Source organism: Pantherophis guttatus, chromosome 1 (genome assembly GCF_059756535.1).
Source record: "Pantherophis guttatus breed Tessera chromosome 1, ASM5975653v1, whole genome shotgun sequence".
In the NCBI taxonomy this organism is placed as follows: domain Eukaryota; kingdom Metazoa; phylum Chordata; class Lepidosauria; order Squamata; family Colubridae; genus Pantherophis; species Pantherophis guttatus.
Genome location: NC_142063.1, coordinates 58089932 through 58105678, shown reverse-complemented (window position 1 = coordinate 58105678; position 15747 = coordinate 58089932). Strand labels below are relative to the sequence as shown.

Here is a 15747-nt window from a genome sequence, read left to right as displayed (position 1 = left end):
AAAAATTTGGAATTCACCACTGATTCAATTACTATATTTATTTGAAAGGAGGAGTAATTATTTCCCCAATAATTTACCTTTAGAATAGAAGGATAAATAGATTTACTAAAAATATGGAGCAAAACCTTTTTTTCTGCTAATCTTTCCTTTAAGGACAGGGGTCATATGTAGAGTCAAGTTCTTTTTGAGGAGCTATGGCAGTACTTAAGTGAACTGATTTTTTACTTACAGTATTTATTTAGACTGGTATTCTTTCAGATGGAAAAGTTACTGAGTTCATTCTGTATATCTACATTTTTTCAAATGTAAGCAATGCTCTCTTCTTAACATTCACACGTTTCAACATCCTCCTACTTCTTCCTTTTGATTCCTAGCCATAAAATGTCACATAGTTGATTGCTGCAAGACTTTCTTACTAGTTAAATCTTCCACTGGAAATTTTGTAGGTAATTCACTATTCCTCATCTTTTTCCACTCTGCGTGGTGATTCTTACTTCATCATGTACTTCAGATACTTTGCTGAAATGCAGATTGGTTGCATTTTTTGGTATTCAGAATCTAATTGTGATTTTGTGCTAGTACAAAGCCGATCTTCTAGCATATGTTGGCATTTGTACCTCTTACGTTCCTGGTGATTGGAGTCTTACTGAACACTATAGAATAAGATGCACAGTATTTTATGATATATTGCAGGGAATTCTGTATGTAATTATAAATGTTTCCCAATAGCACAAAATCTCTAGTGAATATAGCTTGCTATTTTTAGTCATCTGTGGAATGAACTAATGCTGTTATAAGATACAATTTATTGTACAGCTTTGGAGTCAAATAGAACTAGTTTTATGTTGGAATATATTTAATAGATATTTGTATTTTAAATATAATAATTATGTAAATTATATATGTAATTGCGTACATTACATACATAACGTTATACGAGGATTGAGCTGCATCCAAATTTGGAATTTATTTGGCCCTAATGCTCTTAATGAAATCTTCATTTTAAAAAATGCGGTGGATGAGGGAAGATTGGTTAATATTTATAAAATACAGATAGTTCTTAATTTACGACTATTTGAAATTATGACAGTGCTAAACGAAGAGGTTTATGTCCTATGCCTAAAGTTATGGCTAGCACCTCAGCTGTCATGAGATGAAAATTTTGATGATCCATCTACCCTTACAACCAACTGCAGGGACGCTGCAACTTTCCCCCACCTGCTTATACCTCCCCTCCCCCAAAAAAACCTTCGGATTTTTTTTCAAGGTTACTGCAAGCCTCCTACAAGCACAATACATTTAATACTTTGCATATCATCACCACAGTCACAACAAGGGGAATCTTTCCATCCCCACTGATACAGGGCAGAGGCAATGACAGAATGGAAATGACACAAAACAGGTTTTAAGACAGAATCAGGAGTTTTGGCTTTGTATATAAAACCATGAGCACTGTACTTTAGAAAATGCAAACGGGAAGTATATTTCCTCATTTTGTTTAGTTCTTAAACTGGAGAACATCTGATGAAATTTATGCAGGTTTAAAATGAGTCAAGGAAATTTCATTTTTCCTTTACACAAAGCACCTCTGCTTGGTCATATTCCCGTTATATTGGTTAATAATAGCCAACATTATAAATTGATTTTAAAAATGAAGAAAATGAGAATATCAACAAATATTACTTTCTATTTCTTGAGATATCTCTTAATCTTTATGTAGTCCAAATAAAGTCTGACTACTGGAAAATTAATCTGATTCTACTAATTTATTGTATTAGGAAAAGCTGACCTTTGCTCAGAAGGATTTATGTAAGAAAAATCTAGTATTAGGCTGCAATCCTGTAATGTACTAATTTTTGGGAGACCTCTGAGCAAAGGTCATGGAACCCAGTAGATTAAAATTTGGGTACAGGCACAAATCATGGTTGTTACTGTACTAATTTCATTTCATTTCAAAGGTTTTTTGGGAGAGAAGGTGCCTTCAAGTCAGTCTTCACTTCTGATGACAGCCTGGATATGTCCCTGCAGTTTTCATAGCAAGATTTCAGAAGTGCTTTGCCATTGCCTGTTTCTGAAGGCTGAGAGAGAGAGAGAGATTGGCCCAACGTCACCCAGCTGGCTTTGGACCTAAAGTGGGACTAGAACTTATGGTCTCTTAGTTTGTAACCTTGGCAATTAATTCATTATCTAAGTATCAGAGGGACTGCTGAAGCTTATTCTTCCCATTCCCCTACCTACGCTTGACATCTATGTATAAAATTTTACCTAAAAGGTAGAATTTGGTAGCTATATATTATTGTATATGGGTGTACTTTACAAGCATGTTTGTAAAGACAAAGAGTAGATGAGAAGTCAACCTGATTCCTCTATTTGGATAATAAACTTCTTCCTTTTTTTTTTTTTTTTTTTGTGACAAGACATCCTTCTCTGAAGAATGAGGTAAGACTAACATTTCCCAACAATTGAAGAAGAGTTTGTTTGGCATCTGGTGAAACTCTGGACAATAGAGACAGCCCAAATGCTTGGTAGGATTGCTCCTGAGCAGTCTCTCCCTATTAGCGGATCCCAAGGGATCCCTTGGTTTACTGAGGAACGCTGAGAAATATAGTAGATCCGTGATCTAGTACCTCTCTGTGGGCACGCGAGCCGTCGCCCCAGCTCAGCTCCCCCATCCATGCGCACATGCCTCCTGCCAGCCAGCTGGTCTTCAGGTCTCTGCAGCACATGCGCAGGGGCGGGGCACATGCATGGGGACCACACGTGCATTGCATTTTGGGGGTTCAGGCACTCGCATTTGCGCACATGTGCTTTGGGCACTCGGTCTGGAAAAGGTTAGCCATCACTGTACTAGGTAAAAAGACTCTTGGAGAGAAAGAAACAAATATGACCAACATGTAAACTGAAGTATGACCCTACTCTATGGTATAACAGTGAGGAAACAAAATTACTGTTTTACTCTGTTGCATTTCTAAAATGCCAGCCAACTGCACTATTTTAGAGTTGCTGAAATCAGAAAGACTTTATTAAGTAGTGATATTTTTTTTGTTCCAATTGCTGCTTTTTTCAATTTTAAATGGGGAGGGATTTGGCTATATATTGCTGATTTGGCCGCTACTTATATATTCTAATAACTGCCTTCATGATTGTGGAACATTAGAATATACATTTAATAAACTAAATGGGAAATTCCCTGAACTCAGTTGGAGTTCTTCAGAATAAATGTGCATTCATTAATTTTAATTTCCTTCAAGTTCAGTGAGTTTTGCCCATTCAATTACATTTTTTAAAGGATTCTGACTAGATGTGTGGCATTCTGAGTGTGGGCAACTTAATTTTTCTTAGATGTCACTAATGAACTGGATTGTTTCAATGTTCCCTAGCTTGTGGATAATGCCACCTGCCAAACTAATTTTCAGTAGGATCAAATGTTTGCTTTAAGGCATTCTAATGGTGAAATGTTCCTAATTAATGTAATAATAGTTACTTTCAACTTGTGATTTCATTACAGCTGTAAAATGGGTATTTGAGGATGTAGCTAGAAGGTGTATGTCACTGTTATCACAAATCTCTACTGCTCTAATTCCATTAACAGCTACAGTAGTGGCCAAAATTGTGGAAACCTTTTGGGAAAAGTGTATTTTCTAAAACTAGCTAATAACACCACTTTTTTTTGGAGTAGTACCATAAAAGTATATACCAATGAAAAGAATTTAATCAAGAATGTAATGCAATAACTTTTATGAAGGATTTGCTATTAGAATAGCACTTACGGTATAAAGAAGAAAAGTGAAACACATAGAAAAAATGAGATATACAAAAATTATCACCATAGAAAAAATGAGATATACAAAAATTATCACGTCAGTTAATAATTGGGTAACCTTTAGCATGAATTACAGCCTTACAACATCTTCCCATGGAATGAACCAAGTCTTTTAGTTCTGCAGCTGTTATAATGTGAAACCAAGTTTGAATGATTGCTTCTATTAACTGGGTTTTATTGCTGGGTCGCTTCTGACTAACAAGTTTCTTTAGTTGGCTCCATAGAGTTTCAATTGGGTTAAGGTCTGGGCTATTCCCAGGCCATTCCATCAGTGGAATATGATTATCTTGAAACTCCAAAAAAAAAAAAGTGGGGTTATTAGCCATCAATCCTCAAAAATACACTTTTCCCAAAAGGTTTCCACTATTTTGGCCACTATTGTATGTTTATTTGCTTGTGTGTTATGCTTAAAAGTATTTAATAGTAACGGTAATAGTTAATAATGAACAGTTCAGCATATACAATGAACTTTAACACTTATTTTATTTTTGGTTTGTAGTTTGATTTTACATTGTATATTGAACAAAATATTCTGGTTCTAATTAACAGTATTTATGTTATACTTGTAAAGTTTTCTGTGAAAATTATTTAAATATTGGTTTCTGACCTTCGATAAAGGTCAGTTTATAGGTCAGTTTAAACAAAGTTTAAGTATACTATGCCTTGGTCCCTGGTCAAGAAAAGCCCCGGAGTTAATTTGATCTTCTGGGGATAGTCTGCAGGGGAGAAAACAAAACTTGCTGGCCCATATTATAGATAATTTCCATTCTGCCTCTTCATTCTTGCCTCTCCTATGTAATTTAGATCTGAACATCCAGCTACTAGAGGGAAAATCCCAAGCCACTTAGAAGGAAAGTCTCAGATTAAGTTCATTGGGACATTGTACTCAGCATAAAAGAAAAAAGTTCAGGGTAGCCAATAAAAAGAAACAAAATCAGATTCTCTGTTCTTACCATTGTTGATAGATTTACAGGTAAAACCAAACTGCCTTATGTGAACCCAGCCACTAAAAATGTTATAAGGAAAAGAAGCAAAGGTGGGCTGCTGCCGGTTCGGACCGGTTCACCCGTACTGGTAGTTCCAGCCACCGGCTGGGCCTGCCCGCCCACCCCAGTGCTTTCCCGTCCTATATATCTCACTCTCTGACTTGCTCACCCCGCCCATGCAGCCCAGCTGATTTCTGCGCCTCACCCGCACTACTCACTATGGCTGCCCGAGAAGGTGTGCTGGAAGCCGCGCACATGAAATCACCGTGTGTTTGAAGCCGTGCACAAGCGCAGAAGGTGCATGTGAAGCGCATGTGTGTACACGTGTTCACATTTTCAATTCTGCACTAAGCGAACTGGTTGTTAAATTATGTGAAGCCCACATCTGAAAAGATGTCATTTCAGGCCTTGGAAGTTGAATCCGGGTTGATGTTTTTGTTCTTAGAGGCTGAAAAGCAATTTGCAGCAACTAAGAAAGTAATCATAGATTGTAAAGAAGAGGCTTTGCAATATAAAATAGTAGTTTCCTTCATGGTTTGTTTTGGCCTGGTAGACTGGTGGTCAATGTGATATGTGATTTTTTGCAATTGAATGGGAGTATCACAACAGAAAATGGCTATATTTTTAACTTTTGTATTATTTTAGAAATTTTATTACAACTTTTGGCTCCACACTCTGGAAGCCCCAGATCCAATCTGTCACTGCTCTTTCTCCCAGTTTCATGTTTACTAACCTATATACAGTGTGAGTATTTTTGAAACATTTTAAAACCCACACAATGGAAAATGAATCTACTCATGTCAGACACAGATTTGTAATTTAAATTAAGTTTCAGTCTTACAAAGAAATTTTACCTGTGCAGGCTTTTTCAAAAAGGACCACATCCTTTTTCCACCCCTACCCCTCAAACTGGAATGGAATGAGCTGTTATTTGAAAGTCTTTGTTGAAGAAATGTAAAACTACATCATGCAGACATTCCACATTTCAAGCCCACATTCTGTCATATCCTTACCCTAAATTTTCTTTTTCACATTCATATATGTGCCAAGGAGCAAACATATGGTCTGTACTGTCCAAAGTTTATTCATTGTCATCCCTCCCACCCTTTTGATCAGAATGCTGCCCAGCACCTTCTCAAGTATATTTAATAAACTCCCAATAGTTTTTGTATTTTCTCTTGTTTCCTGGGGTAGAGGGAACAGTACCACCATTCTTCCTACCTGTGTATCAGACATAGGTACAATCTTAAACAACCTGCTCCAATCCATATTTTACCATATTTAACCATTGACAAGAATCTTGAAGCACGTAACACTTCTTTTTTATGTCTTTCTCCTTGTATAGTAACATGGTTTTTTTAAAGAATAGAATTCTTTATTGGCCAAGTGTGACTGGACACACAAGTAATTTGTCTTTCAGTACTATTTTTTAAAATATTCCTGTCAGTTTCATGCTGATCTTGAAAACACACCTTCCGGCATTCCTTCACTTCACAGTTACATCCCAAGTCATTTAATTACTTTTATTTTTAATTTGCTCTGCTCTGCTCTCTATATACACAATATGTAATTTTCTTTCATCCTCAGGTTTTGCAGGGAGTATTCTGTTTTATTTATTTTTCTCATGTATTGTTTATCTCACTTCACCATTCTAGTAGGTGTCCTTTTTCATTTTTTCCATCAGTATGATATATGTGGCACTTTGTAACATAATTCTTTTTACTCCAAGTAAATAAACTTCCAAGTATATTACCTGTTTCCTTACGTTGCTTTCCATTCATCTAGTGTGGAGACAGTTACAATTTTAGGGTTTTTTCATATAGCGCTACTCATACTTCTTCCCCCTGCAATCGTTCTATTTTTACTCTTATTTCTTTCTCTTTTTCTTTTTTTCTATTTGAATTTTTTTTCATAATCCACTTACAAGTTATGGGATCAATTAGTACAAAAAACCCCTCTTATTACCCTTGTATCATTCATTTGTTCTCTCACGTTTTCATTACAAACCATCAAATCAACCATACTTTTAAATTCCTTTGTATGCCATGTATATGGATTAAGGAATGCCTCAACTGTGCATTAGAAACAAGCAAATAAAAGCAAATACTCACCAAACAATAATTGTTCTCAATTTTTCTTGAACTTCTGTATGTCCCAGTAGTTTTTTTAAAAAATCTTTTCCTATGCATTTACTCATGTCACCAAACTTTCTCCTTGGATCATATTCATTCAAGAATTTTGCAGATTTCCCCCAACTCTATTATTTCTTTCATTAACACTGTTCACTGTAACTAGCCAATGGATTCCTACTTCATAACACTCTAATAATACATAACAATGCTTAACAATCTATGTGTTCCCAACTCATTTTCTAACAAATGTATTTACAGACAAATATAGTAGACCACATTTTCAGAAAATGCATTTTCTGACAAACGTAATAGACCACAACCTACTACTTGATAAGATAGAAAAATGTGGATTATACAACATCACCACCAGATGAATTCGTAACTGGCTGACCAATCTCACTCTACGTGTAGTCCTCAATGGAACTGCATTTACATGGAGAAAAGTATGCAGTGAGATACCCCAAGGCTCTGTCTTAGGTCCAGTACTCTTCAACATCTTCATCAATGATTTGGATAAGGGGATAGATCAAACTGAGCTGGCAGGAATAGCCAACACTCCAGAAGATAGGCTTAAGATCCAGAAGGATATTGACAGATTTGAACATTGGGTGCTATCTAACAAAATGAAATTCAATGGTGAAAAGATTAAAGGTCTACACTTGGGCAAGAAAAACCAAATGCATAGGTATAGTATAGGTGATACCTGGCTCAATAGTAGTAACTGTGAGAGGGATCTTGGAGTCCTAGTGGATAATCACTTAAATATGAGCCAGTATTGTACTGCAGCTGCCAAAACAGCCAATGCAGTCCTAGGCTGCGTTAACAGAGGGATAGAATTAAGATCACATGATGCATTAATACCGCTTTATAATACCTTGGTTAGACCACACTTGGAATACTGCATTCTGATTTGGTCGCCACGATGTAAAAAAGATGTTGAGATTCTAGAAAGAGTACAAAGAAGAGCAACAAAGATGATTGGGAGATCGGAGGCTAAAACATATAAAGAACGATTGCTGGAATTGGGTATGCCTAGTTTAATGAAAAGAAGGATTACAGTGACATGATAGCAGTGTTCCAATATCTAAGGGGTTGCCACAAAGAAGAGGGAGTCAACTATTCTCCAAAGCACCTAAAGGCAGGACAAAAAGCAATGGATGGAAAGTAATCAAAGAGAGAAACAATTTAGAACAGGAGAAATTTCTTGATAGAACAATTCATCAGTGGAACAACTTGCCTCCAGAAGTTGTGAATACTCCAGTACTGGAAGTTTTTAAGAAGAAATAGAATAACCATTTGTCTGAAATGGCATAGGGTGGGGTTGTCAAACTCCCGGCCCATGGGCCGGATGCGTTACGTGTTGGCATGCCCACGCCCAGTTTAGCGAAGGGGAAAAAAATCCCGATACATCATGTGATGACGATGTGAATTTGACACCCCTGGCATAGGGTTTCCTGGCTGAGCAGGGGGTAGAACTAGAAGACCTCCAAGGTCCTTTCTAATTCAGTTATTCTGCCTTCCCTGATTACTAAACCTGTACCTTCACTTCCACACACACATTCATCAACTCCATGCTCAAAAATGTCACCATCCTTTAAAACTGTTCCCCCTTTTCCAGGGGTTGTTAAACTGACCGTTTTTTCCCCCTTATGCAGTAATGGTCTACTACTATACATTTGTTTCTACAAATGGTTTGTGAGAAGCAGTATTGTGCTTTATACCTGATCAGAATGTAATGGTATTTATTTCTGTAAGGAACAATATTGTCAGTGGTGATGCAAGAGATATTTTCCTTGTTACAAAGTTCTACAAAGTTAATTTCTTCAGAATACTTCATGTGCTGTGGCATCATTTTCATATTGAGGGAGAACAGTTTCAGTAATTTTTCAAAACAAATTATTCCTGCTTAAATGGAAATCAAAGAAAATGTATTTTATGGCAATAAAATTGGAAACACAATAAATTATACATAATGGTTTGTAGAAATTAAAGAAAAGAAATCCAGTGCCTAACTATATATTTCAAAATGTCTTTAGAGATAACTTTATGGAAAGCCGCACAGAAATATATTAAATATATTTTTTCTTCAGAAGAACATACATACAAATAGAGATTATTCATTATGGCATGGCTTTGTGTATGTGTGTCTTGGCATCTTAAAGACGGGTATCTTTTGGTTTTGCTGCTTCACCTTTCATATTTATCTCTTAAGAGTCTATGATAGCATTGCTTTTGTGGCAATATATTAAATTCCAGGAACTTATTCTAGTTTCCTAAGGAGATAGAAAAACAATTTATTCCAGATTCTAGGGCTCATATTTTCCTCTTGAATCCACTCTTACAATTATTCACATAGCAGTGAACTGAATTGATACTTTGTACAGGCACAAAATGAATCAATGAAGTGTTTCAAGCATTCCACCGCCACCCCTTATAAGGATGAAATATTGTGAGTACTTCTCATACAACCAAAGGTAAATTCACCTGAAAGTGACTTCCTTAACTCTGACAAAGCTGTAGATTAGCTGTTTGCTTGAGTCATAATTTCTTTGTGCCTCCTTACAACACTATTGAGGGAATTCCCATCTGAGAAATCTTTATATGATCTGAGAAGGAAGACATGTACAAAAAAAAAAAAAAAAACCTGACCTTTTTAAAAGCATGACTTATGTGTACTGTATTATTTTGCAATTTACTCCCTATGACTGGAATGTGAGACTTTGGGGTAGTATTCCTGATTTATATACTAATTCTGTGCACTTTTGATTTCCTGTGGTCAGCTGCTACATTCTAATTAATTGCAGGGGTATTTAAGGCTTTATTGCCATTGCTGTCAGAGATATAAACAAGTATGTAACTTTATGCCCAGGTACACATCTGTACACCTAGTGTTCAAACCATTTATGTCTAGTCCTCAATCTATTCTGGGATATACCTGTAATTAAGCCATTTCTCATCTATACAGTATTAATACCTTGAATCACATTTATAATTTGATGGGAGCATCTGCTATTCCTTCCATTTTCATTTATCATATATACCACCCACCCAACAATATTCACAGTCATTGTTCGCAAAGCTGTTTTGAAAATTTATGTATTTATTTTAAATTTATGTAGTCTCCCATATCTGAAAACAAGTGATTCTGGATGGCATACAAACAGTAATATCAAATAATTATTATTTTAAAACATTAAAAATGATAAAATGGAATTCCTGTCTTACTGCTAAGTATTTTGAGAGAGTGTGACTGAAGAGTGAAGGAAGCCACTTTGTTCTCCAGTGCAGTGTCCATAAAACATAATACTTTAAGCCATGGGTGTGCAACCTTGGTAACTTTAAGACCTGAGGACTTCAACTCCCAGAATTCTCCAGTTACCTAGGCTGATTGGGGAATTCTGGGAGTTGAAGTCCACATGTTTTAAAGTTGCCAAGGTTGGACACTCCTGCTTTAAGCTGTTTTACTCTGTCCTTGCAATTGCAAGAAATGGCTCTATATCACTTAAGCTTCCACTGTCACTACAAGTAAAGATCATGAAACCAACACTGGTCACAAGAACAATAGGAGAAGGAGCAGGAGACAGTCCACATTTCCCACAATCTTTTTCATTCACCAATCTTCTCAAGTGTACTGAATCTCCAAAGTTCTATGTTTGTCACAAACTTCAATCCTGCCTCAGTGCCATTACAGAAAATAAATAAATGATATTAGATTTCATTTTAACAGTTAAAACCATTTGCCATTTTTCTTATGTCTAAAAATAGTTTGTATCTTGTTTGCTGAGAAGCAGTTATACATAGAAGTGAAACCAAATAGGAAATCCTCCTATACGTATAATGGGCTATAAGTATAGCCTATCATAATAATATCCAATCTTTAAATTAAATAGAAGAGCAAACTATTAGAAAGAGAAACAGACTAATGTATTTTTAAAATACCTAAAACAAAAGTACCTCTTATCTATTTGAATATGGATCACTTTTGTACAAACGTATGGGAAATTTATTATGCAAGCATATGGCAAACGGAACTCTTTTCTAATAATCATATTTTTATTATTCCCTTTGTGGTTTAGGTGGGATTATTTTAGATTTCTCTAGTCAGGGTTTATGCAGACAGGCTAAACAGCTGAGTTAAGCAGCCCAATTTAAGGAAAGAATTCTTCTTAAAACAGTGCAAAAGTCATGTGGTCTAGAGGACTTTGTCATGTCTTAGGTTTGGGGATACACATTAGCTGGAATTATGCAACATACTGAACTACAAAATAACAAATCACTTTTACCCTAGCATGTTCTGGAACTCAGTGGTTTGGTTTCATGTTGATCCCAGAAGACTGTAAATTGGATCTTCATGATTAAGATATACTGTACGAACACAGTGTCTAATATTTCAGGAAGGCAAGATCAGGAAGCTGAATTGTTGCAAGAATACACAAAGCTTAAGTTAATTCAAAATTTCATTCTGAAATATGGGATAAATTCATTGTCTGAAAGAACTCCTCAGATTCTTAACTTCATGCCATTCTTGCAACAAATTTCTTTCTTTGCCTTCTTGTTATATCCTATTCTTCCTGCTGTGCTTCAGTCTAGGCAAATCTGCAAATGTTACAATTTCAATGTGATCTTCTTCTTTCCACTTTTTCTCAAGGAAGCTAATAAATCATAATAGGAAGAAAAGCCACTCAGAATATGAATGTAGTAAGAAATCTCCATTTTCAGCCCAGATTTTTCTAAAACCAACATTTTAACAAATTTTGATTTTTTTAGTTCTTCATAAAGACAAATCTATAGGGATCATGATTCATCACTAATATAGAAAGAAAAGAATGAACAAGATCCACATTTTAAAACACATTTTTCCTCCCCGCATAGTTGCTGGATGTGGTCGTCTACCTAGCACAGAAGTATCATCGATTGCTTGTCCTCGGGCGTAGACACATGCTGAAAAATTCATTTCAGTGGAAAAAAAGAGACATGGATGACATGCAGAAGAAAGCAGATTTCTTCTTTACTGATAATATGTATGTTGTTTGATTTTTAGAAAGTATCATCTTTAGAAATCATTGCAATAGTTCCAGGTTGCATATGAGCATTGAGACTGAATTTAACAAAAATAATATACTATATTTCATATATGAGAATGCTATATATTCTTGATATACTATATTTTATTTTGCAATTGTGTAATGTTTTTCCATAGAATAGATAAATGCAGGCTTTTCACTTATTTTATTCACAACAATGCATGCCTTTTTTTACAACAGTCAATAGCTCTGCATAACTAATTACCTTTGAATATGATAATGAACCACACTAAAACCCCACAACTCGTGTTTTTATTAACAAATTACAAAAAATTGATAAAATAACTATATATCCAACCCTCTCCTCCACCGTTAACAATACCATTTTTAAACTTAAAGGAATTAATAGAAACAAAAAAAAAACAACATGTAGATGATGTTAATATCTTTAACATTTAAATATTTTCCCATAAATCTACTGATAAAATAAACACTGTGTTCCAAAAATATGTCAGCTAATCACATAACCAATTGTATGGATCTATGGGATTCCTCAAATTTTTACACCTCCAACAGAAAAATGAATATGACACAATATCTTGTAACTGTTCTTATTTTAATTTCTATTTTAATGCAATTTAATAAATTTCTTATTAAATGGAAGTTTTCCGTTTAAAACAAAAAAATGTTGACATACATTTCAATGCTTAACAAATACCTCTGTTTATTTCTTTGAACTGATAGGAAATGTAATTATCCATTTTTAGTAAAATCTGTAAACTGCTGTTTATTAATATAATAAATATAGCTACACGTATTCTATCATCAACTTTTAGAACAAATCCTTAGGGAAACCAGGAAATAAAACACTTCACTTGGAGAATTATTTAGTAAAAACTAAAAATGTTCCCTGGTGACTAAGAATGCAGGCTTGCAGGCTTGGTCTAAATATTTGATATTATTCATATAAATTGTAAGTATATCAGTATATGCATATATATAAGTAAATAGATACCCATGATATAGACATAATGCTAAGATTAAACAAGTTAAACACCTCATATTTAGGATCTTGAAATAATTATTTGAATCAGTTCTATAGTACTTTACTGTGCAAACTGCAATGGTGTACATAATATTTCTGTTTGCCTTTTTTTTAAAAAAAATAGGTCTAAAGATGATCCATTTCTACTCTATGCCACTTTTCACTCAGGTGGTCACTGTATGTTGGTAACTAGAGATCTATTACGGGATCACAGAGCTGTTCTTTCTGATAATGTTACTCGTCGCTTGTTTTTTAAATGGCAACGTGGACATCAGATGGTGGTGTCAAGCTATGTACCAGGAAAGATATTAACATTTGAGGTACTGTTACACATATTCATGCTATTCTGGTTTAATAATTATCAAGCATGAGTGATAAATCAAAGGGGATGTAGTCTTTGTAAAGAAAACCCAGATGATTTTTTCCAATAAAAATGTCCTCAGCATAATTTGTAATGTTTAATATTTATACACTAGTTTACTGAAGGATTGTTTTTGAATTATATTCCATTATGAGAAGCATTTTATCAATGCTTTGCTTGTAATCTTACATAAAAGAGTTTATAGATAGAGATATGGGGGGAGGAGGGGACCTGGTTCAATTTAGATGTTCCCTCAGTTCATTACTGGAGGATACCAAGTTTCCTATCTTTGGTTTAAAATATATTATAAAATCTCAATATTCTTGTGCAAAATATATAATGCAGTGCTGTCTTTCATTATTTAATAGGATGCTTTGCCATATGATACAGTTGTGCAGACTGATGGTAACACATGGCACATTCCCTATGATGACAACTTGTCCAAGAGAGTTTCTTATGAAATTCCAGTGAAGTGGCTGTGTCTTCAGAAGAAATAAAAGATGCTTTTTTTGTTCAAAGTGAAAATGTATGCATGGCACCTTTATTTCAAATAAATTTCAAACAAAATAGTTAAAACGTATTCATTTTCTAAGACAACAGACCTAGACTTAAACAAATCCCTACGTTACAAACAATACTTAATTCTACAAATATTGAAAACTGTGATGCAACAGTTCTTTTTGATTGATAAATATAATTGTAGTTTCAACCACTTGCTTTTTTGATGCCTTAGGAGTTGTATGTTCTTATTTCTCTGCTTTTCATCAGTAAGTATATATTTTTCTTGTGTTTCTCCTTTCCAAATGAGTGTCTTAGTATTATATAGCTCATCTTATGAGAAACAATTATCTGTTCGTTTTAGAATTTTACTATTCGTATGCTCCAAAATTCTCAGTTTGATGGGTTGTGATAAACTTTGCTGACATAAGTAAAAAAGCAGGGAGGGAAGGAAGGGCACTAAATATTGAAAGAGTGACTGAGAAACAGCCAGTTCTCTTATGGAATTTCCAGGTTATACAGCTTCAAGAATGGAGATACCATGAACAAAAATTAAGTACAGATAAAAATTTACTAAAATGTAACTGCATCTGGAGTTCCCATTTGAAAGGAGACTAATTCAAAATTTGTACACCAGAAACTGGAGTATCAGTAGGTTTTCGCCTCCCTTCCCAGTAATGGATATATTATTATCCTCTTCAATACTGGATATTCATGATTACAGTATCATCCTTGAAATTCTTTCCAGCTGGTCAGCCTACATTATCAAGTATTAAGCAGAATCGATACAGTAAATGAATGAGGTACATAAAATGAATGTACATTTGGAATAAAATAAGAAATTTCAGTTAATATTGATTTCAACACCGTTACAGTTCTAAATAGAATTGTAGCTTGTTTCATTTTTAACCAATTATTTGTATTTTTTTCACAAAGAACAGCAAAAATATTTTCAATGGCTTTTTTTAGAATGTGATGCAATAGTAAAAGATTAAAAAATGGTAGCTGATTTTTATGTTTATTTTAAATTTAATACTCAAATCATACAAATTCTGACAAGTGACAACTTTGAAAGCGATCGATAAGGTAGTCCTCAACTTACAACAGTTCATTTAGTGACTTCAAAGTTACAATGGCCCAGAAAAAGTGACTTATGACCATTTTTCATACTTATGACCGCTGCAGCATTCCCAGTCATGTGATCAGAATTCAAATGCTTGGCAACCAACTCACATTTATGACCATTGGAGTGGTCCGGGGTCATGTGATCACCTTTTGCGACCTTCTGACATACAGTCAATGGGGAAGCCAGATTCACTTAACCGTGATGCTCATTTAACAACTGCAGTGATTCACTTAACCTGTTAAGTGAATGATCTTGGCAGGAAAGGTCATAAAATGGGGCAAAATTCACTTAACAAATGTCTCACTTAGCGACAAGTTGGGTTCAATTGTGCTCGTAAGTCGAGGACCACCTGTATAGACATGGATCAACTCATTTGCGGCAATTCATGAAAGATTACGTCTTTTAATCAATGTTAGTTGGAAAAAGTGGTACCAGATGCCCACTTTATTTTCCTTTCACAGATCCACACAGCTCTCCTTGATTGACAGCAGTTTGTTGTTGTGTTTTGACTCTATGTCTTTTACTTAGTCTATATAAGTAGCTCTGGGGATTCCTCCTAGCTTACATCATGCCCGGCTTTATTTTGAAATCAGCCAAAAGAGTTTTTAAAAAGCCTTTAAAAAAAGATGGTGGGCAACAATCCCAGCTCGGTTACGTGATTCCGTTAATGAAGCAGTCTCGTTTTGCTCCAAAAGTTTCGTCCCGAAAACATTGATTCACACGTTCAAACGGGGAGCTACCGAAGTATCACG

General features: G+C 34.9%; 1 protein-coding gene across 8 annotated transcripts in view; it reads left to right on the top strand.

Moving 5' to 3' along the window:
- Positions 1–13947, top strand: part of PRORP (protein only RNase P catalytic subunit) — a 40078-nt gene extending 26131 nt beyond the window's left edge. For all 8 annotated transcript variants that reach the window (XM_087874706.1, XM_087874684.1, XM_034418016.3 and 5 more), the window contains exons 6-8: positions 11814–11962; positions 13135–13330; positions 13740–13947. In XM_087874706.1, coding sequence (XP_087730832.1) covers positions 11814–11962; positions 13135–13330; positions 13740–13868 — 474 coding nt within the window. In that variant the 3' untranslated portion in view covers positions 13869–13947. The remainder of the gene's footprint in view (positions 1–11813; positions 11963–13134; positions 13331–13739) is intronic.
- The last annotated feature ends 1800 nt before the right edge of the window (positions 13948–15747 follow it).